This window comes from Mytilus trossulus, chromosome 6 (assembly GCF_036588685.1).
Source record: "Mytilus trossulus isolate FHL-02 chromosome 6, PNRI_Mtr1.1.1.hap1, whole genome shotgun sequence".
In the NCBI taxonomy this organism is placed as follows: domain Eukaryota; kingdom Metazoa; phylum Mollusca; class Bivalvia; order Mytilida; family Mytilidae; genus Mytilus; species Mytilus trossulus.
This window is the reverse complement of record NC_086378.1, coordinates 32,022,232-32,046,950: the sequence shown is the minus strand read 5'-3', so window position 1 is coordinate 32,046,950 and position 24,719 is coordinate 32,022,232. Positions and strand designations below refer to the sequence as shown.

At 33.1% G+C, this 24,719-nt stretch overlaps 1 protein-coding gene and 1 pseudogene across 1 annotated transcript; one reads left to right on the top strand and one right to left on the bottom strand.

Annotated features, from left to right (window-relative positions):
* Positions 1–4,045: 4,045 nt before the first annotated feature.
* Positions 4,046–7,773, bottom strand: LOC134721124 (testis-specific serine/threonine-protein kinase 4-like). The gene is made up of 2 exons (XM_063583882.1): positions 6,930–7,773; positions 4,046–4,377 (listed from the first exon to the last, which is right to left on the bottom strand). The coding sequence occupies exons 1-2, from the start codon at positions 7,626–7,628 to the stop codon at positions 4,096–4,098; spliced, it is 981 nt and encodes a 326-aa protein (XP_063439952.1). The 5' UTR covers positions 7,629–7,773; the 3' UTR covers positions 4,046–4,095.
* Positions 7,774–10,708: 2,935 nt separating this feature from the next.
* Positions 10,709–19,214, top strand: LOC134723325 (uncharacterized; annotated as a pseudogene).
* The last annotated feature ends 5,505 nt before the right edge of the window (positions 19,215–24,719 follow it).

Here is a 24,719-nt window from a genome sequence, read left to right as displayed (position 1 = left end):
GTTTTGTTTTTATTTATTTATAAGAAACATTCAATGAGCTAGCCATATATCTGATGTCTAAAAGCATGCAAAACATTAGTTCCTAAAAATAGATTTATCTTTACATGTGTGTGTAGGTAAAATTTACCAGATGATTAGATGATACTTTCCCTTGTTATATAAATGCACTGTTGGGTTGCTGTCTCTCAAACTTCTACTCCACTTAGTACAATCTTGCTCACATGTTTATCATAGAGACATTGTTATGATATATTGCAGATGTCCTCTTTTGAAGTCTGGTAAATATTGAAAGCATCTATCCAGTTTCAGACTAAAGTTTTTGGTCGAGGTAGTTTTTGATAAAGTTGAAGTCCAATCAACCTGAAACTTAGTATATATGTTCCTTATGATATGATCTTTCTAATTTTAATGTCAAATTAGAGTTCTGACCCCAATTTCACCGTCCACTGAACATAGAAAATGATAGTGCAAGTGGGGCATCTGTGTACTGGGGACACATTCTTGTTTATTATAAAAAGATGATTTAAGCTTCCCAATTGTGAACTTTTCATTTCTATGAAGCAACATTACAGCGGTGCCTGCATGTGGAGTTTATATCTCCAAGTTGATACTGTATTTAAGAACTTACATTATGATTACCTTGATAAATGGTTGCTGCCAACAAAGAAGCTATTAAACCAAGGGTTCCAAGTGGGCATGTTGAATTTTATTGATGCCAATGAATTGGTTCACCATAATTGGATATCTGTTTCACAGATGATGGTGGATATGTTTCAATTGTCGTAACCACAATTTAGTCTTCTTTTCCTTCAATATGACATCATCAAATGTGTACTTACATTGTACAATACCATCATGACAAGTGCCATATGACCAGCAGGATGGGTTGACACTTCTGGTGCACCGTAGGTTTTTGAGGGGTTTGTATTGCTTTTGTCTTTAGCTTTTTGTGTTGTGGTTTGTAGATTCTTGTTTGTCATTAGGTTATTATTGCACGACCCCATAATATTTGTAGTGTCAACTTTGTCCTCATATTTGTAATTCAGTTTCCAGACAACAACTTGAGTTTTGGTGCATGTATCTCTTTGAAACTGAAATAAAATTCCATATCACCGGAGGACAGTTTGGATTAATTTTAGGGATTATTGTACTAGCTGTTTCGTAAATTAGGGGCCAAAACCAAACATTTGCATTTAGCCTTCAACTTCTATTGCAGAAAGCTTGACAGGGATAGTGATGCAGCGGTGGTAGTGGCTTTCACAAACTTCTTAAAAGCTTTATATTTCAGAAGGAAGACAAAGATTCCTCATACTGTATATATAGATGCCTTATGTTATGAAGTTTCCGTCTGTGATATGTCAAGTGTCCTTGACCTCATTTTCATGTCATGATTCAGTGACTACTTGAAAAAAGTTAAGATTTTTAGTACTCTTTATTTTTATACGACCGACCTTGGTTGCATATTGGTATTATGCTGGCGTCAGCGTCATCCGTAGTCGTCGTCGTCATCCCAAGACATTTGGTTTTCCCACTCTAACTTTAGTATAAGTAAATAGAAATCTATGAAATTTTAACACAAGGTTTATGAGCATAAAAGTGTAGATATTGATTTTGGGAGTATTGGTCCCAACAGTTTAGGAATTAGGGGCCAAAAAGGGCCCAAATAAGCATTTACTTTGTTTTCTCACTATAACTTTAGTTTAAGTAAATAGAAATCTATGAAATTTTGACTCAAGCTTTGTGACCACAAGAGGAAGGTTGGGATTGATTTTAGGAGTTTTGTTCCCAACAGTTTAGGAAAAAGGGGCCAACAATTGGCCTAAATAAGCATTATTCTGGGTTTTCGCACAATAACTTTCGTATAAGTAAATAGAAACCATGGTTTATGAACACATAAGGAAGGTTGGAATTGATTTTGGGAGTTGAGGTCCCAACAGATTAGGAATAAGGGGCCAAAAAGAAGTCCAAATAAGCATTTTTCTTGGTTTTTCGCACCATAACTTTAGTATAAGTAAATAGAAATCTATGAAATTTGAACACACGGTTTATGACCATAAAAGTAAGATTGGGATTGATTTTGGTAATTTTGGTCCCAACCGTGTAGGAGTGAGGGGTCCAAAGGGTCCAATATTAAACTTTGTTTGATTTCATCAAAAATTGAATAATTGGGGTTCATTGATATGCCTAATATTACTGTGTATTAAGATTCTTAATTTTTGGTCCCATTTTCAATTTGGTCTACATTAAAGTTCAAAGGGTCCAAATTAAACTTAGTTTGATTTTAACAAAAATTGAACCCTTGGGGTTCTTTGATATGCTGAATCTAAAAATGTACTAAGATTTTTGATTGTTGGCCCAGTTTTCAAGTTGGTCCAAATCAGGGTCCAAAATTAAACTTTGTTTGATTTAAAAAAAAAATGAATCCTTGGGGTTCTTTGAAATGCTGAATCTAAATATGTATTTAGATTTTTTATTACAGACCCAGTTTTCAAACTGGTCCAAATTGGGGTCCAAAATTAATCTTTGTTTGATTTCAACAAAAAATGTATATATGGGTTTCTTTGATATATATGCTTAATCTAACCATGTATTTAGATTTTTTAAGTTTGGGCCCGGTTATCAAATTGGTCCACATTGAGATCTAAAGGTTCCAAAATTGAACTTTATTTGATTTCATTAAATATTGAATTATTGGGGTTCTTTGATATGCTGAATCTAACCATGTATTTAGATTTTGGATATTGGACCATAATAGATAATGTCCAATTTAAAAAATTTTAGTTTTTAAGTTTAAGTTCTTAGCCCACATTTATTATGTGTCAGAAACCTGTGTTGTGTCAACTATTTAATCACAATCCCAATTCAGAGCTGTACCAAGCTTGAATGTTGTGTCCATACTTGCCCTAATGTTCAGGGTTCGAACTCTGTGGTCGTATAAAGCTGCGCCCTGTGGAGCATCTGGTTCTCTTATGGTATGAAATAAGATAACGATATGTGCGTACCTTACCAGGTCATTATGTCCGTCAGACAGTTTTCACTTGACCTTGACCTCATATCATGGCGAAGTTTTCGTGGTCAAGTCCATAAATCTGATACTATAAGCCATGATCTAATATATGTGATGTATGGGATGAATATAAGGTGTATACTAGTATGTACGTCTGGCAATTATCATCTGACCATGACCTATTTTTTATTGTTTACCGGTCAATCTTAAGTTTTCCTGGTTTAGTATGCTTCTGAGATACTTTATGCAATATGTCAACCATATTAAAATCATGTAAGGATTGTACGGTGTACATGTCTGGCTGGCAGTGTTAATCTAACCTTGTATTCATTTTCATGGTACATTGATCATTGATATGTTTTCTTGGTTAAGTTTGTTTCTTAGATGTGTAATAGGTCGACCATATTTCCTTTATATTTGGTGTAAGGAATGATTGTATGGTGTTAATGTATTTCTATTTTTGGTTTATCTGACCTTGACCTCATTTTTTTTATCATGTCGTGTGCACTCTTGTTCTTGTTTCAGTACACTATTTTGTATTTAGTGTATGGATCCCTATGAAATTTTACCACATTATTTCATCACCCAAAAATAAAATAGAAGTTTAAGATTGATTTTGGGGGTAATTGGCCATTGGCCCTGTCACATTCTACATGTGTTTTCTCCAAGTCAGGAGCTTGCAATCAGTGGGCGTCGTTGGCTGCTATACATCATATTTGCTCTTCGGTTTTGTTTTAAAAATACATCAGTTTGTTATTTTTCTCGTTTGAATTGTTCTACTTTTGTAATATTGGGGTCTGTTATAGCTTGCTAGGAGACTCGGATGTACTTATGTCAAAGCGGTCATTCGTTCACCTAAAGTTGATAAATTCTTCAGGTCATTTTGGTGTCATTTACATACCACATGTACTTTTATGAAGAAAAAAAAAAAGAGTCAACAATAAATGTTTCATAAATATTTTCCTACTTTGCTTGTAAAGTTGGCAGTATTTCCATTTTTTTTTGCTGTATAAAAATAAAAATAAGTTAATTGCATAATATTGTTTTACATTTTTTATTTTACATATATTACAACTTTTTTATTCGACCTATCCAGATGCAACAATTGCCCCTGGAGAATCGGATCTAATGGGTGGTAAAGCTATTTTGGATTCATCTTTGTCGGCAGAATATGGCGCAAATTTCTTAAACCATTTGTCATAACGAAAGTTTGCTATTGGCATTCGATCAGTGACTTTTACGAATATTTTCAAGATAATTATTCTGCATTCTTGTGATACAACTGGTTTTCCTGGAAATATAACTTTTTGCTGTGTCTGTTTTAGAAGTTTCTTGTGGTTGGAATCATCGAACGGCAATCTTCCATAAACCTGTAAATAAAAATAGAGTTTATTCGTATTAATTTATAAAACCCGACCAAAAAGTAAAAATCACAGCCGAAGGCTACCAATGGGTCTTTAACAAAGCGAGAAAATCCTGAACTTTGACAAAGGTGGACTTCAGCTGTCCCCTTTACATAATTGTGAAAAAAAGTGAAAATGGATGTCATAGTGAACTCCGAAACATATAACTGGACTAAAAAATAAAATATAGAACACACACAAGACTAACAAAGATCAGAGGCTTCGTATTAATTTATAAAACACAAACACACACACAAACAAGATGACGACTAAACTTTAGACTCTTGATTAAATATAGAATGGAAATGGAGAATGTCACTGAGACAACAACATGAACAAAGAGTAAAAATAACAGCCGAAGGCATGCCTAGAAAAGATAAGTATACCGTGGAAACTAGGTTTGGAATTTATGTGAGGTTATTTGTGTTTTTGTACGCTGTTGAATGAATGACAATAGCGGAATTGTCAAATGAGTTGCAGAAATCTTGGATTAAATTCCACAAATATTGTTGTACTTTGGGCATAAATTTTGAATAGAAAAAAGTTTGAATTATTTGCACAATGTACATAACTACAAATCCTTCTATGAAGCAAAAACTTATTTCACAGAAACGCTACAGTAAAGCTGCCTTAAAGTTTGCATGTGTACTAATTTGTGTTTAATTTTAGTTGTGCTAAAATTTTAGTTGTGATTCAGTTTTGGCATGTTTAAATATGTATTTAAGTAGTGCTCTGCATGTATTTCAATATGCCTGTTCTGTTATATATCTTGTCTGCATGTTGTGTGTTTTAATGTTGTGTTTATGTTATTTTATATTCGGTAAAAAGCTCTTCAGAGGTTACGTTTGTATTGTACGGAAGCGTATTAGGGACATAGAAAAAATAAAATTGGCAGTTAACTTTTTTTTTAAACTCAAAATTTCGACCTATTTTAAACTCAAAATTTCGACTTCTTTTACACTCAAAATTTCGACCTTTTTTAAACTTTAAAATTGCGACTTTTCCTCAGTATTTATACGTTTGCGATTACCACATTCACAGTCATTTATATCAGCAAGGCGGAGAGCCATATATATCATAAACTTCATAAGCATATTTTAATAAACTTAACCATTTAAAAGAGGTTATTTTAGATTGAAAATCTTGTTCTTGCCGAAGAATAAATAAAAAATGTTTCACGTTCAAATACATATTTCAAGTCTGGACTTCTGATATGTGTATCAAGACAACCCAGCTATTCCGACACACCTATATTACGACATACTTTTATTCAACAGTCTAATATATAAAGACAAGGGTTAATAGTTGTGTTATAAGAATGCAAACTTCCAAAACTAGAAAACTGAGCAGCTCATTGTTCGTCCTGAATATGCATGGCATTTTTGGCTACTTGATTTACCATTTTTTAAACAAGACAAAGTCAGTGACTTGCTATTGGGATACCAAACAGGCCTTTGAAACTGTGATGCTAAATGTCCTTAGATCTGACGATCCTATGACAGTGTCGTGGAAACTAAAACATGGAATAGGGTAGGGGGGATTTTGACAACATGCATGCTCTTTACGAATGATTTCTTCACAATATTAAATGCTAATCCATATCTTAATTTAAGAACAAAACCAATTTCTGAATATAAATTGCCAAAATGTGTGGATGACGCTTTAATAATTTGCGTCCATGTCTACTCCTTCTAAAATTGTAATAACTGTGTTTGAATACTAACATCAAAGTTTTAAAAGTACTTAGAAAGAGTCAAAAATTCGAGATTTCAACAGTCGAAATTTTGAGTTAACAAAACGTCGAAATTTTGAGTTTAAAATAAGTCGAAATTTCTAGTTTTAAAAAAGTCGAAATTTTGAGTTAAAAATAAGTTGAAATTTCGAGTTTTAAATAAGTCGAAATTTCGAGTTTTAAATTAGTCGAAATTTTGAGTTTAAAATAAGTTGAAATTTCGAGTTTTAAATAAGTCGAAATTTCGAGTTTTAAATAAGTCGAAATTTTGAGTTTTAAATAAGTCGAAATTTCGAGTTTTAAAAAGTCGAAATTTCGAGTTTAAAGCGGAAATTTCAACTTTTTTTAAGTCGAAATTCCGAGTTTCAAAAAAGTCAAAATTTCGACTTTTCAAAAAGTCGAAATTTAAAGATTTTAGAAAGTCAAAATTTCAAGTTTAAGTCAAAATATCGAGATTTGAAAAGTCAAAATTTCAAGTTAAAGTCAAAATTTCGAGATTTGAAAAGTCAAAATTTCGACTTTGAAAAAAGAAGTTCACTGACAATTTTTTTTTCTTATGTCCCTAATACGCTTCCGTAGTATTGTTATATGTGAACCGAATCAAAATAACAGTTTCGTATTCGTATTCGTTAGTTTCAAGTTTGTTTAAAGAGGTAAAAAGGTGTATGATTTTTAGAATAATCGGTCTATAGGGAATACAAGTGTGCAGCTGATAATACGGATTGAAGATCGCAACTCCGGGAAAGATGGCTTCATTTTAAAACCAATACTTTTCTAACTTGCTTACCATTGTAAATAGGACGACGCCCATACTCCAAACATCAGCAATCATGGGGTCATAAGGGGATCCTTTCAAAATTTCTGGAGGTGCGTACGCATAGCTTCCGCAATATGTTTCACTAGGTTTGATTTCTCCTAATTTTCCTTTTACAAGTCTCTTCGAAAATCCAAAATCTGTTACCTTCAAGTTTTCATATTTATCAAGCAACAAATTCTCACATTTCAGATCCCGATGAACAATTCCTTTACTATGCATATAACCGATACCTTGTGACATTTGATAAAACCATTTTCCAGCAGTATCTTCTTCTATTGCTTTACGTGAACGTATAACATCTAACAAATCAACATGGCCACATTCCATCACTAAGAAAAATCTCGTCGTCGTTTCTATCACTTGGAAAAATTGAATTAAATATGGATGCTTCAAAACTTTGATCACGTCGATTTCTCGCGGTAAAAATTTAACTAAATAATCTTCCGGTGCCTTCCTTTTTGAAATTATTTTGACCGCTACTTCGTGTTTTCTGTTGACATCATAAGCTGCACGAACACATGCATAAGATCCTTGACCTAGAAATTTTCCTACTACAAATCCTTGTGACTCCAAAACTGCAAAACGCTTATGAAGAACTCTGCTTTTTGCAGAGGAAACTGAAATAGTTTCTGCTGGTGTTTTCACTCTATTGTCTTCTCCATTACTCATCTTTTCTAAATTTCACTATTAATAAAGTCCATGTTGATGTTTCTGCGACCAAGAGCATTTTTCATTGTAGAGCTTTTGCATTCGTGCAAAGAAGGCATCTTGTAGTTACAGACATTTGCAAACGTCACAAGCGGTACTAAGGACGTCTTATGCGTATATATCACAAACGTCGCGGCCATCTTTAACGTCATTATCAAAACTACATAATACAGCAATATCGACGATGATCGATAAGCTATTGGAATTATTTTTTAACAATTTTCAATTAGAAAGAATTAAAACATTTTATGAACAATTCTAGACCTGCACAAAACATCTTTTTACGGACAAAAGCTCGACTGAAAAAAGCAAAAATATTGACAACAATGATATATATCACAAAACGGTGCATGCAAATACATTTATCGACTTGTGGCGATGAGCTACAATAATTATCGACAGCAGCGTTATGTATTATTTGGCTGTGGCGTATTCTTGTCGTTATTTTTCTTTCTTTAAGAGGTACCGTAGGTTGTTTATCCTGGGTATTGTAACGATATAATGAATAACTCTCCGATTCGTTAACTCGATAAGTTCTCTTGTATTACGATTTAAAATATCAAGTTTTATTTTTTTTAACCTATACATCTAACTCTAGTTATTACCCTTTGGACATCAACAATACTAAACACCAACATGGCTTGGTTTATATACATACAAATGTTATATGAGTGACCTTTTAGAAATAGAAATATCTTATTATGTTGTCTCTCTTAAGCTATGTCCTATAACTTTTTTTCATGAATTTGTTTTTATTTTAATTTTAAAAATGCACATTTAATTCAGGGCCGTAACTACATTGAGGCAAATGAGGCAAACGCCTCATGTTGAAAATTTAAAAAAAACCTGAAACAAGATTGTCTTCATATCAATCTGAATTGTTTTCACGGAAAAAGTCTTACAAGAAGCAAGTTCTCTTCCCTCGCCCCTGCATGTTTTTCGTGATCCTTGTTTCTATTTTTCTTTTAGTTTTCAGAGTTGATGGTCTTATGTTTGTACTTCTGCGTCCCGGGTTTGTCTTTTGTTCATTTATTGTCCTACTTTATAACTATAGTCTGCAGAGTGTTGATTTTCATTTGTAAAGTGTGGTTTTGCAATGTTGCTGCATGTCCACCGATGTCCAGACATTGTACGAGAATTTTTTTTTAAAGAATATACGATGCTACTGGACATAGAAAAAAATTGTCTCGTTTCTGCATGGAGAATTGAACTTGATATCAAAGAATACTAAACTGGCTCTTTGTTGGTAAAACTAGATAGCTGACATGGTTTCAATTAAAGTATGACCACCAATTTCCCGGTATCAAATCATCATGTATTGCCATATGACATTTTACATTTACTTGCATGAAGTCGTGTTCAGACCCTTAAACAGAAAATAAAAGAATATGAAGTAAACGTGCACAGGACCTTATCTCACACAAAGTCAATGCATAGAAAAAATACAAATGATCAATGGCCAAAGTTTTTTTCCTGTTCTTCGTCTTGATAGTTGATGGAGGGCCTTAAACAATAAAATATCATTAATACCGTTAAACAAGGTCAAGATGGTCCTTAGTGTCGACTTAAGCAGACTGAGTACTAGTACTTAAAGTATAATACTGCACTGTCACTATATTTAAATCTAGTCATAAAAAAATCACCGAAGTCTGAATTAAGCACAATACAAGACAAGAACAGACAGACATAATGATTATGAGAATTTCGGTTTTTGCTTTAATTTATCCTACATATCGGTCTACTTTTAATGTTGTCCCCGTAAAACCTAAAAATCTTAAATTACTGCAATGAATCTATGTTTTTGCTTTGAGACTAGAATATTGTCGAAAGAAATAGCTAAAAATTAATTGCGTTTCATTGTAAGAAAGAGTCCAGGAAACGCTCAGAATGCACGATTTTGCGTTATTTTTCTCAGAGCTTCTGGGGGCCTTGAGCGGTCCCCAGACCCCTCGCCAAATTTTTTTCGCCTCGCTACGCTCGGCGAATATATTTTGCCTTATTATTAAAAGAGGATAGTTACGGCCCTGTTTATACCCGAGGGGTTAAAGCCATATAGTCTGACATCTGATCTTATTTAAAAAAATCTCAAATAGTTTAATAAGATATCTTATAAAGCATATATATATATTAGATGTTGAATATATATGAATGCGACATGTCATAGAAATATCCAATGCCCAATAAATAAAAAAAATAAGTGGGTCGACCAGAATGAGTCCCGGGATATTTAGATTGTAACTGGTAAAAGAGGGTTCGGTTCTTTGGATGCCAGACAAACAAAAACTATCAACGATTTGCTCGTAATTTGCAGCAAACAAAGCAATCTTTCTGTAGGGGCTGAAGGGTCATAGCAGTCCATTCCATTATTAAAAATATCCATTTCATTATTCAAAATTAGCTATTTCCTCATTTTAACGCGTATTGTAGCATTTAGGTCCTCCGTAAACACTCTTATGGTCATTGCGAATCAGGATATAGCTATAGTGTCACAGTCAATTTTTTTTATATTTATTTCACTATTCACCGCTTCGAGTTGAATAATGAAACATAAACTATTTCATTATTCATTATTCATTTTTAAATAGTGAACTATTTCATTATTCATTATTCAATAATGAATAATGAACTATGAATAGTGGACGTCCTTCAGCGCGGTGATTCAAGTCAATGATAGTGTCATTAATACATGATATGTTGATTTCTTTTCTATATATCATCAGTTTCACCATAGATGAATAAATGGTTAATAATTCTATAAATTCAAAAATTCTGTAGTCCCCCCCCCCCCCCCCTCCACCCCAAAAAAAAAAAAAGAACCGCGGACAAAAACAAAACGATTCCTGTCATAACGGATGCGAAATAACTAAAAACGGCTAAGTTTTGAATTTATTTTATTCTTAAAAGTTTCGTTACAAGTTATATGACGGAGAAATTATAACATACTTATTTGGGTATTTTATTTTTTCATTGAAACTGATTCAATATTCAGATAACCTATATTTATTAATTATGTTATCACTTTGTCTAGAATGGCCGTGCACAGATAACGATTAGCCTTGATTATCAAATAAACAACGTCTAGAACAACAGCATACAATTTGACACCATGCAATACTATGTATTTTGTTTGCTCCTTTTCCATTGCGCTGTATGTTCGGGTGAGTATTTGAATAATAAATTTATCATTTATTCATAAGCAAATGGAGATAACACATATTTAGAGCATTGCAATCGTGTTTTGCTCTGTTGGAAATCAAATTGCTTTGAGTTAAGATACCTGAATCAAAATAATCGTTTTACTCTGGCAAATTTGGCATTAAACATGTCGAACAGAGATGTTGGGCCAATTTCTCCTGCATTTGTCGTCAAAGAGTTTATTATTGAAATTCTATCAAAACTAATCTTCAAAGTTTGGTCAACATTTGTATAAATATCCTTAAAAATTATCCAAAGATGTTAAGTCCTATAGAAACCAAAGTACATGTATGTATGTCAATTTGTGTGTGAAAGATATTACACAGATATAATTCTATGTAAGTTGGGTTTGGAATGTTCTTCTTTTTAAATATTCGTCTTACATTTATTTTCAGAAACACATTTTTTTTATGAAATGTCTAGAAAGTACACAGTAAAAGCTTAGGTACTGCAAAAGTTAAGTAAAGAAAAAATTCCTGCCTGATTTAATCTAATATATATACTGTCTATACTAGTAGATATACATATGATATAGGAGATATCGGGTCATACAGTATAACTCATTATAAAAAAAGCTTTCAAATTTGGTAAGATTCACAGAAGACCGCTTTACAGAAAAAAGATAACAAAGTTGGGTTTTCTTTACACTATTGTATACAGGTATTGAAGCCCCCCCCCCCTTTTTTTAAAACTCATCATCAAATGTATGTACGAAGCTATTTGTTTTGTGGATACTTTACTTTAAATATATTTTTGTAAACACACGAAAAATAACAAAGAATATGCCACAAGTTGTAAGCCCCTCCCCTTTTGTAAGCTGATAGGGTCTTCTCCTATGCAAAATAAACAAGTTTAAACGATCGATATGTTTCAAAGTAAACAAAACGCAGAAATATATGAAATTTGACAAGAAAAGGCTAGTACCATATGGATCATGGTGATATGGTGTTTTCAAAACTGAACAGTTTTTATTTATTATTTGTGTTTTTTTTAATAAACATGCCTATGAAGCAATTGATATATACATAGTTTCTTTTATTTTGAATTACAATTACAAAATCACAGTTATTGAATAGGCTTACAATTTATTCGTTCAGTGTATGTTCACTTGTATTAATATGCCTTTTGATTGAGTTTAATTATTTCAATTGATATTTTATAGTGTACCTTTCTATGTTTCGATGTTTACACTATTGTTTCAGATAAGGGTGAATGTTGGTTCCTTTTAAAACGTTTAAATCCGCTGCATTTGTTTGAACATGTCCCAAGTCAGGAATTTGATGTTCAGTGGTTGCCGTTTGCTGATGTGGTTCATAAGAGTTTTTCGTTTCTCGTGTGTTATATAGATTACACCGTTGGTTTTCCCGTTTGCATGGTTTTACACTATTCATTTTGGGGGCCCTTTATAGCTTGCTGTTCGGTGTGAGACAAAGCTCCGTGTTGAAGACCGTACTTTGACCTAAAATGGTTTACTTTTACAAATTGTGACTTGGATAGAGTTGTCTCATTGGCGCTCATACCACATCTTTTTATATCTATTAAAAAAAATATTGATATTTGCCTAAATGTTGTATTTTATAGGGAACGATACCTACGTAGATAATGGTAACCCGTATACAGATCGTCCATTAAAAGTTGGCGGACTGACACTAAGTAAAACCGGACAAAAAAGTCCTTTACACACAAAAGGTAATTTTACAGCTTGGATCGGAAAGAAGTATCGATCAACACGAAACAGTATAATAAACATTACCACAAAGTCAGTAGATTCAAAAGAAAGGATGTAAAAGACAATTCTCAAACTTGTTAGCTTTATAAGTATTAAATTATACCCGTAAAAAGCCGTGTGATCAATTATAATAATTCTACTTTTAATGAGATTTGTAAAATATTTCATTGTTTCGTTTCTTAAATGCATTCGTCTATTGTGTGTTTGGTAGTGTATTGTTCTGAGTTGTTAGTTTGTTACTTAAGATGGATTTACAAATTCTCAGTTAAAATATTGCGATTAATTGTCTTTTTAGTTTATTTCCCATTAGAACCCGGATTTTACCCGGCTGTATTGTTTATTGGTGGTTTTGACACTTATATCCTAGCTGAGTTTTATGAAACTGTACTGTCAAGGATAGCCTCCCATGGTTTCTTTATTTTTGGAATTGACTACGCATTTCCAGTGGAAAAACAAAATTTGATAAATGCTGGCGATTTAAAACAGGATATTTCGAAGTACTTTGAACAACATACATGGGTGAGTAATTTAATTCGGATTGCATGCAGAAAATGTATGTTAAGATATACATTTGTATCCTTACTTACATGTATTACAAAAAAAAAAAAAAAAAAAAAAAAAAAAAAATTGAAGAAGACACTGACATTCTAATCTGGTCCAAATCCTTTTTTTTTGACAAATTCAAACTCATTCGCTAAGATATATATATATATATATATATATATATAAATGCGCTGAAAAGAGAAAAAAAACAAACTGGTACAGACACTTCACTTTCTTTGTCATTGAAATGTTTCACCCTCAATCATAACCAATTTTTACTCAACACATATCGTGCGTATACCATGTCGGGCTACATAGACTATGTGTATGTACGTCTGTTGTTTTCGGAGTCATTGGCTGTTTTGTTAATGCGGTTTTTATACTGTCAAATATGATTAATAATTCTGTTATCATTTTATGTATTTATATTTCCTTTTCAGTTGTGTTTCAAACATAATGAAATGTTCTTCATACTACATTTGTATCTGCTTTTTAGCTTTAACACTACATGACAAACAAAACGTTAGGAACAGTTGCATGGAACACTACAGCTTTGATGTGTCATTCCGCTGGATGTGACACAACATTGAAAATGATCCGGGAAAAACCTACTATGTTTACGGTAGGTATGATATCTCTTATTTATCGGTCATTCACATGCATGTTTATTATATTTATCACATGGAGTAAGTAAACAACAATATCAACATTTATCATCATAATTTACTATTGTGTAAGTTCATATGTACGGAGTATTTGATATCATTACAGATACAGTCGTGTTTAGCTCACCTGGCCCAAAGTCATCTTTATTTTCTAGCTGCAGTCCATAAGTAACTGCTTTAGAACCGTAAACGGTTTATGACAATTAACAGTTATCAGAGGTTCAAGAAGACACTTTAACATTTGAATAACCTCCACTCACACCAACCAACAGTAAGGATATACACTAAAGGAAGACAAAGGTGACGAAAAGTTCTAGGACGCAAAATACAAATTATATATTACAAAAGAGAGTCGAAAGATACAAAACTCATTAGTCGAAAATAAATTTAAAACGCCATGGCAAGAAAAGAAAAAAAGACTATAAGACATACAAGAGCATACAAAATACCACATAGCAAAAATATGATTGAGCATCACGAACCCCAACAAAACCGGGAGTGATATCCGGTGATCCGGAAAGGTAAGCAGATCATGCTTCACATGTTGCACCCGTCGTACAAATGATAAAAAAAACCTGTTTATTATGCTTTCAATCATACTAGGTTTATATCAGTTTTCATTTTTTGTAGTCAACAATATTTCTAGAACCAGTTAGTTTTGATGTAAAAGATAAAGTAGATATACGCATGCCTGCGTTTATGTACGGAACAGAGCTGTCCACGGTGGGGCATCAGTGCGTCATACCGGGATTTAGTTATAATAAATTCTACGAGATCTGGGGATGTCCAAAAACTGTGATGGAAGTAGCCGTGAGTATAGGATTAAGATACTCAATGTTAAGATTTTTCTTAACACGTGGTAGACAGGTTTAGATGTAATAATAAGTGTATAACAGGCATTCTGTTCATTGTGTAGCCCTCAGCCTTGTCTGACCTTATGCTACAGTTGATGTATACTGACAACTTATAAGCGAAACAGGTGATTTAGTCCCCCCCACCAAAAAAAATACAAAAAAATACAAAAAATAATACTGCAAAAATGTGTAAAAAAGGGAACTATTTAATAACTACGGGAAACGTGTATTAGTTTTTACTGTTCGATGAAAAGTTGTCTAAAAATTATAGAATATTAGGCAGAAACTGAAAAAATGAAAGCATGCAATTAACGGATAAAGTTGTTTTACTTATGATGTACATTTAAAGTTTCCGTAATTATTTTAGTGTGTATGCAAAGATTTACCACTAGCTGAGTGTCATTATGTTGGTTCTGAAAAGAAAACGTTCTCCCCGTGAAATGTAAAATTAAAAGACATTTGTCATTTAATATTTTCCTTGAATAATATGGAATACTTAGAGCAGTTCAAATGACCGATAAGTCGACGATAGAAATGTGGTTGCTTTTGAATATGACTGTCATCCAAGGAACATATAGAATCATTTTCAAAACAGTGTGGCTGTTTAATAGTTATCCCATGATGACGCGGTGTGTCAGTGTAAGATCACCCCGATGGCCGGAGGCCAGAGGGAGATCTAACACTGACACACCAAGTCCGAATGGGATAACTATTTTACATCCCAGCTGTTAAAGATTAGACGAAACCCATTTACAATTCATAAAATCTAGTTTAGAACGCCACACAACCATTATAATATAATTTATATATTACTATATGATGTATACCCTTAATGACCCCCGAACACGATGAGTAGATATCAAATAATGTCAACTCGCCCCACTGGCCAATCGGCCCACACTATATCGCCCCTTTATAAAAAAAATGCCCCACTCTTGTTACCGACTCGCCCCAATTTGAAAAAGTGTAAAATCAAATTGAACAATCAGTCTGACAACTCACTTATTAACGAAAAGGGTTGAAACCCCACTGAATACAGGTCTGCCAACTCGCCCCCCTTATAAAAATATCTTGCTTCCTGTATGTTAAATTACTAATAGTTTGTATCCAGTCGTCCTGGTGTAGTGGAACGTGTCGTGGCTTGATATGCTAAAGGTCTTGAGTTCGATTCCCAGCATATACACTGGATTTTTTCTACGTGAATTTTGATAGATAGTCTTTTCCGTATAATTAATTATAAGTTTTATATAGTGGATTTGGCATTCCCGCCAAAATGTTACAGAACAAAGGAAAGCATGCATAGCAAAGAAACTCAAACTGGTGTGATCTGGTAGGGGTGATCCGGCTCAGATCACCCCTGTTAGAACAAAGGAGCTGGGATGTAAGGCCATTGATTGACGAACTAAATTATCCCATTGACTGGGACAGATTAGGTGAACGTTTGTCTGTAAGGACAACTGCTCACTGCTTACTTTTTATAGAATTTAAACCGTGGGGTCATCAAAGGTTCTTAACGCCTTTAATAATAAAATAATTCGAAAAATTAATCAGAAATAATCTTTTGTTTTGATGAATATTATTGATATAAATCAAAACATCGTGTTATTCCTGATTAGTTTTCCGAATTACTTTATTTAGGAGTTGAGAACCTTTGGTGATCCCACAGTTTCAGTGTCTTTAACAAGTACATAGTGAGCAGTGGTCGTTACAGACAAACGTTCGCATAATCTGTCCCAGTCAATTGGGATAATGTATGTTATCAATCAATGGTCACAACCACACAGTTTTGAATATGATTCTTTACATCCCAGCTCCTTTGTTCTTACAAAGAAAACTGGGGTGATCTGGTAGGGGTGATCCGGCTCAGATCCGGCTCAGATCACCCCTACCAGATCACCCCAGTTTTGCATGCTTTCCATTGTTCTGTGACATTTTGGCGGTAATGTCAAGTCCACTATAAAACTATACGGAAAAGACTATCTATCAAAACTTACTTAGAAAAATCCAGTGTCTATGCCGGGATTCGAACTCAAGACCTTTAGCATATCAGCCCTTGACACATACCACTACACCAGGACAACTGACAACGAACTAATAGTAATTCAACATACTTAATTTTATTCGTGGGGTTTAAACCCTTATCGTTAATAAGAAAGTTGTCAGATTGATTGTTTAATTTGATTTTACACTTTTTCAAAAGTGGGGCGAGTCGGTAAACAAGAGTGGGTCGATTTTTTTATAAAGTGGCGATCTATTGTGGACCAATTGGCCAGTGGGGCGATTTGACATTGTTTTATATCTACTCATAGTGTTCGGGGGTCATAAAGGGTATACATTATACAGTAATATATAAAATATATAATAATGGTTGTGTGGCGTTCTAAACCAGATTTTATGAATTGTTAATGGTTTTTCGTCTAATCTAAAACAACTGGGAAAATAGTTATCCCACTCGGACTTGGTGTGTCAGTGTTAGATTACCCTCTGGCCTCCGGCCATCGGGGTGATCTTACACTGACAAACCGCGTCCTCGTGAGATAACTATTACGGAAACAGTGTTGCCTTCAAATCTAGTTAATTATTGATATATAATTAACGTGTACAACTAAAAAAAAGCTTTTCTTGAATTAACTTGATAAACGAGCTTAAAGCGTTACTTGGTGATATTCACAGATAAAGTTTTACAAAAGATATCAGAATCAATTCAAGATTTAAAATAATCTTCAGTAGCAGGTTTTACGCAAACGGAAGATCCATTTCCATTTGAATAATAAAAAATGGTTAAACATTAAGTAGAAAATTATATCAGAATGTGATTTTTTTTAAATTTGATTTGACAATTTTGTTAATTTTCAGGATTTCGGTCATTGTGATATATTAGATACAGTACCATGGACTGGTAGGTATATATACGTCCGAAATATATACTACCATTTATTATAAAAACGAGAAGACAATAAAATTGAGAAAGGAAATGGGGAATGTGTCAAAGCGACAACAACCCGACCATAGAGCAGACAACAGCCGAAGGCCACCAATGGATCTTCAATGTAGCGAGAAACTCCCGCAGCTGGCCCCTTAAAAATATGTATACTAGTACAGTGATAATGGACGTGATAAACATACATACAATGCCGGTATTTATGCAAAAGACTTGAAGTCGTAAACAGCACCAAATAAAGAAGACTGGACAAGCAGAAGTTCCAAATTAAAAAGAAAAATTATTCACAAATCAACTAGACAGTTTCTACCACAAGTATCAAAAGATTAAATAAAAGTTTGAAAATATACATCAAATTAATACAATGAAGCGGCAAAAATATTATAACCGATTGCATTGAGTGTGTAAGTAAAGGTAATATATTTGATTAGCTTGCTTATTAGCTGAATCGTGAAGTTATTATTAGGTTAGATAAACTATTCTCCTTTAGGAGTAGATTAATCCTACAGATAACCAATCTATCTGCCCGTAGGACGTGGCCACTTCGAAACGAGGGTAGTATACCTTACCTAATAATGACTTCACGATTCAGCTAGCAAGCAAGCCAACCTTAACTCATTTAATTCGAAAAAAAAGTCAAATAACAGAAATCATTTTATGCCGGAAAGTTCCTAATCAAATGGCAAAATCAACACACCAATCAAATGGATAACAACTGTCATCTTCCAGACTTATGCAGAAAATAGTGGATTAAACCTATTAAAAGTTAGCTAAACCTCACACTTGTTTGTCAAAGATCATAATGTCCTTGTAAATTCGGCAATTAACAAAAACCCAAATCAACAGACAATGAATATAAAATGTCGGACTGTGTCCTACGACATTATGAATGCCGATACTATCCGATTATCTTGAACAGCAAAACCATCTATGGTAAAACATATATACTCTATTCCTAACTAAACCAGAAAACATGTGTAGCACGTGTATGCTCTGTTTATTTTTCCTAAAATAATGGAGTTAAAATTTCAAGTAAAAATACAACTCAATTACTCAGAGTAAGTTTGATACAGTGCTGTTTCGGTATATAGGTAACACATGTGTGAAGTTTTGTTACTATACATATACATTCGCAATTCTATTATTCTTATAGAGAATAAGACACGCTGGATGAATATTTAACAGTACACTTTTCATAATATGTAAATTCAAACCAGCTCAAACAAATGTGAAATTATAACTAATGATGGATAAAAGGTTGTTTCTTTTGTTTCAGGATGTAAAGACATACATTTCTGCACAATTACGCCAAATGTGACTAAACTTATGGAATACAAGGAGTTTGTACAAGGTGCGACTAGCAGTTTTCTAGTTAGTTCCCTGCAAGGAAGAACAGATGCGATGAAGTACATTACACAAAAGCCACTTATACCATTACGTTTATTAGAGTTGAGAAGTGATCTGAACTGCACAAAGAATTAAACAGAAGTTTTCCTGTACAATGACTTGCTAATCAATATCCGATTCTAAATACAGTATAAATATTTCTCTTGCTGTTTTAAAAAAATATCTCACCAAATCGTATGGTACAAGCGAACCGATATGTGAAATTTGAAATATTGATGTTTAAAAAACAAATTTGTTTTATATGTTATATTTCTTTGTCACTGCAATATTGTCAACTTCTTGGTGAGATTAAGTCATCAATGAATATAAAATGTAAATCCAAAAGATTAAAGTCAGAGTGTAAAGAATAAGTAAACTTTTGTATACCGTCTTGTATTGTTAGACTAAATTAATTGTTAAGTGTCATGAAAACAAAATAGTTTATGTTTTTTAAAATCAGTTTTATGACTTCATGACTACTATAAGTCCTTGCAGTCGAGTTAGCGTTTCCATTTTTAAAAAGTTCGTCTTCAGATATGAGGGTTCTCACTCACCAAAACCTAGCTTAAACGAATTCGATAATAAAACCAATATGAAATTGCGGATATTTTATGCATTTGATTAAGTTTTCTACTCGTAAGACCTTCCATTAGTTTTTGGACTGAGGGAGAAAGTCAAACTCAACATAATGATTTAATAACAAATAGATATACTTTATGTAAGTCAATTTCTAAAATCATTAGAATTTAAGGCAACAGCCGTAAAAGGAGTTCCTATGGGAAATTGCATTGTCAATATTTACAGAAATGCAACAATTATAAAATTGCATAAATCATTTAAATTGTAATTTATTGGATCGTATACGCCATTAAATTCGAAAATTGAAATTACCAATCTATCTGAAATAAAGTAATCATTCTATTCTATCAAATCTTTACAGTGACGCCAGTGTGTGCAGTGTTTATGTTCATATCCTAATTAATTAAGAAGCTTAAGCCTGTAGATTAGTGGATGTCGTTAATTAGGGCCCCGACTAAAAGTCGGGTCGCCCTAAAGTGATCAGTCTGTCCGTCCGTCCGTCTGTCCGTCCGTCTGTCCGTCCGTCCGTCCGTCCGTAACACTTTAACTTTGTGTCCGCTTCATATCTAGAAAACCATTATGATTTCAAAGTTTATACTTTACATGTTTATTAACCACCACCAGAGGGCGTGTCATGATGTATGTACAACTTTCTAGGTCAAAGGTCAAGGTAAAAAAACTTTGGTTTCAGATGACAACCCTGTGTCCTGTGGTGATGATCGTTTCCGCTCTATATCTTGAGAACCCTTATGATTTCAAAGTTTATACTTGACATCCATTTTAACCAACACCAGAGGGTGTGTCATGATGTATGTACAACTTCCTAGGTCAAAGGTAAAGGTCAAACACTTTGGTTTCAGTTGACAACCCCGTGTCCTGTGATGAAGATCGTGTCCGCTACATATCTAGATAACCGTTATGATTTTATACTTAATACTTAACATGTTTATTAACCAACACCAGAGGGTGTGTCATGATGTATGTACAACTTCCTAGGTCAAAGGTCGAGGTAAAAAAAACTTTGGTTTTAGTTGACAACCCTGTGTCCTGAGTTGAAGATTGTGTCCGCTCTATATCTTGGGAACCGTTATGATTTCAAATATTATACTTGACATCCATTTTAACCAACACCAGAGGGTGTGTCATGATGTATGTACAACTTCCTAACTTCCTTGTTATAAACTAGGCCGTTAGTTCCCTCAATTGAATTCGTATTTTTCATGTCGGTGCTTTTTATAAACGACCATACGGTATGGGTTTTCACTATTGTTGAATACTTTACAGTTGCCTATAATTACTTGCATCCACTTCATTTGAACTTTGTTGGATAGTTGTCTCATTGGCAATAATACCACATTTTTTTATGATTTTATACTTAATACTTAACATGTTTATTAACCAACACCAGAGGGTGTGTCATGATGTATGTACAACTTCCTAGGTCAAAGGTCGAGGTAAAAAAACCTTTGGTTTTAGTTGACAACCCTGTGTCCTGAGTTGAAGATTGTGTCCGCTCTATATCTTGGGAACCGTTATGATTTCAAATATTATACTTGACATCCATTTTAACCAACACCAGAGGGTGTGTCATGATGTATGTACAACTTCCTAGGTCAAAGGTCTGTCTGTCTGTTGGTCTGTCCATCGCTTACAATTTTGATTCACACTATATTTATTTACCCAACGTTATTGACAGCGGGGCCCACAGAGATGGCTTTCATCTCAATGATATCTAGTTCATGCGGTCATCTTTATAATTGGCCCAGTAACTGCAGAAAATTTTGTTTTTGTAAAATGTTACGGACGACGAAAGCCAGGTGACGAAGAAACCAACTATATACGAACAAGATTATCTTCTACTTCTAGTATTAGTGGGAACTGAATATTCAGCAACTTACGAGATATCTTTCCGTTTATAGCATATTCCTGTAAACGGATTGATGATGAGTAGTATAAGGGAAATAAAAGTAGAATTGAAACAAAAATTGTAAAAATCTAAATTATTTGAATATCAATGAAATGTAAAGTAAATAAAAAGATGACGTTTCGAAAATCACCTGTTGTTGTTTACAAGTTGTATAGACAAGCTTCAAATTTCTATGAAGTTTATACTTTTTCTTGGAAATGTCGTATTTCCTTTTTGTTCTATATATTTTTCAAGATTCTATGACAACATTTCAAAGCGTCAATCATATTCATGTATTGATTTTTTTTTATATAATTCATGCATCAATTGTTGTGTCAGGGATTTCGATACCATAAATTACTTAAAACTTTTACTAAATTCTTTCATAGATACAAAGATTTGATTAGTAAATTTGGCTATACCTGTAGAAAGCTTATTAAAAATGGTATTTCTCATCCTAAATTTTATGGTAATATTGTACTTAAAGCGAGGAAATCACTATGTGATCCTTGTAAACTCATCGAACCTTTAAACAAACTTATAAGTAAGGGTTATCGTACCAATATTGTAATTAGATCTCTGAATATAGTTCACATTGGCACTAATATTGATTTTGTCATTAGCAAATTAAAACATAACTAAATTTCATTATCTTTTGAGGCGAGATGTATAGGGGACACAGCCACGTTAACTTTTATTTCTATAGAAGTCGCTCTTCACTATACTACTACCTGTCGATACATTTATTTTTGGCATTGCACAAGTCATGACTTCTTTGACTATTAATGACGTTAAAATACTAAATCTCTGTGATGTGTTTTAGTCGATTTTAGTCTCTGATGCATGATTTTTTACTATTAATTGGTTTTGGCTTTTAACTAGCTGTCAGTAACTGCGAGTACTCTCAAATCGTATTTTCTTGTTAATTCGACCTGTTGATACTGTTTATAAGTCATTTTTTATTTATATGGATCTTGGCTGTATACCAGCTTTGATTATTTGTAATATCTTCAATTTTTACTTATTCTTACAACATTTGTATAAACTTCAAGATTATAAAAAACCGGTTTTTTTCTAAAGTGAACATTGATTGGTTAAATATTTCTCAGTGTGTTTGAATTTTTTTGTTAGCCTTTTGGTCATGAATGTTTGTCTCTAATATTTAATTAACTGTGCATTTGTATTCAGATATCGCAGATCAAATTTATTCGTTCATTGTGTTATCATACGTTTTTTGATTGAGTTAAGTCTGCCAATTGATATTTTATCGTATGTTTTTATATGTTGTGATGTTATGCTATTGTTTCAGAAAAGGGAGAAGGTTTGGGCCCATTAAAACGTTTAATCCCGCTGCAAATGTTTGCACCTGTCCTAAGTCAGGAATCTGATGTACAGTAGTTGTCGTTTGTTTATGTAATATATTCGTGTTTCTCGTTTCTCGTTTTGTTTATATAGATTGGACCGTTGGTTTTCCCGTTTGAATGGTTTTACACTAGTAATTTTGGGGCCCTTTATAACTTGTTGTTCGGTGTGAGCCAAGGCTCCGTGTTGAAGGCCGTACTTTAACCTATAATGGTTTAATTTTTAAATTGTTATTTGGATGGAGAGTTGTCTCATTGGCACTCACACCACATCTTCCTATATCTATCAAATAGGAAAATTGGTCCTTAAAGTATTTCTACCTTTATGTAGAATCGAGATTACTATTTTTGATACATAAACATTCACAAAAGGTATAAACATAAGTTTTAGACAGTAGAATTAACATAAAAAATATCAAATTTTATCAAATAACGCTCTTCATTCCGGAATTTAGGTTGCTCTTTTGTGTACCCTATGCGTCTGAACAGTGTGATTAGACAAACAATACAGTATCAACTGATCATAATTTCCCAAACTGAGGGATGAATCAGATGTAGAAAAATATGAATTAATTTAACATTCAGGTGAAAATGAATTTTTGAGAATTTTTTTAAATTTTTGTATGGATCACAGCATGATTAAAGACCTAAAAGCACTAGCGGCCTTAGATTTTTTTTTAAAATAGCGAAAAAGTAAACGGTCATGATATATATTCAAATTCATTTCTGATTAGTATAATGAAAGTACTTCAGTTAACTGTGTATGTAGAATTTTAGGCAGTGTTAGAAATCCTAAAAAGGCTCTCATTATCCCTCATGGGTCCGGATATACTACCGTGCCACCTTGCTAACATCACCAAAATAGCATATATAAGATTAAGATGAATAATAATTTATTTAAGTGTCACATATGGATCTACAATAAAATTACAAAACAACATCATAAAAAAAATGATTTCATACCCAGCCTATATATAAAGACTTATGAGACACTGATATCTTGTCATTAAACGTGTATGGATAATTCAAACACAATCTAAATAGCAAACGCATTTTCAGTACAAAATATGTTATCAAAACGTAAAATTTTGGATTAAATAACTTTTCTATGCCCATTTTCAGTCAATATGTCAATTTCGGCATGGTTATGACATCACAACTTTTATTTCTGCATTAAAAAAATAAATCTACATTCTTTACAAAACAAACCATTTTATTTTTTTAACACAGGCTGATGAAGCAGTCACAATAGTGTGTCACCTCAGACAATTCTACTACTCCATCATGATCCTGAATATATTGACAGTGATGAAAATGTGAAATCTGAGATTTTTGCATGTGAATATACAGTAACATATAATTCCTAGCAATTATCAAACATAAAAAACATACATCATATCAAATTAATAACTTTACATGCAATCATTTAATATATATACAATTCAAAGTAAGTAGTATTTTAGTCCGTCGGACGGGGACGATAAATGGCTGGCCCGTGTAAAGAGAGAGCCATATCTCTTGCACGTTAAAGACACCCTTGTAGATTTCGAAAAGGAGTAGGCTAATGCCGCTACAAGGCAGCACTCGCACCCGCAAAGTGGAAAGGGATTAATATAAGTTGTAAAACTTGTTTCCCAATCCACTATAAATAAATATGTTTAAACTAAAACTAAGTAGTATTTACATTTTAAAATGAAAATATAATTTCGTATTTTAACATACCGTCATATTTAACGATACCAACTTTACCACACCAGATTTTGACGAGAAGTGTCTCTTCAATATAAGTGCTGATATAGCGATTTAAACAATCATTTAAATTATTTAACATTGTAACGATATAATACAAATAAAACGACAGCAAACAGAATGCTCATAAAATTAAAAAAAAAC

Coding starts and splice junctions, on each gene's coding strand:
- LOC134721124 (XM_063583882.1), bottom strand. CDS start 7,628: ATGAGTAATGGAGAAGACAATAGAGTGAAAACACCAGCAGAAACTATT. Junction 4,378..6,929: donor GCGTCGTCCTATTTACAATG/GTAAGCAAGTTA, acceptor TTTTATTTACAG/GTTTATGGAAGATTGCCGTT.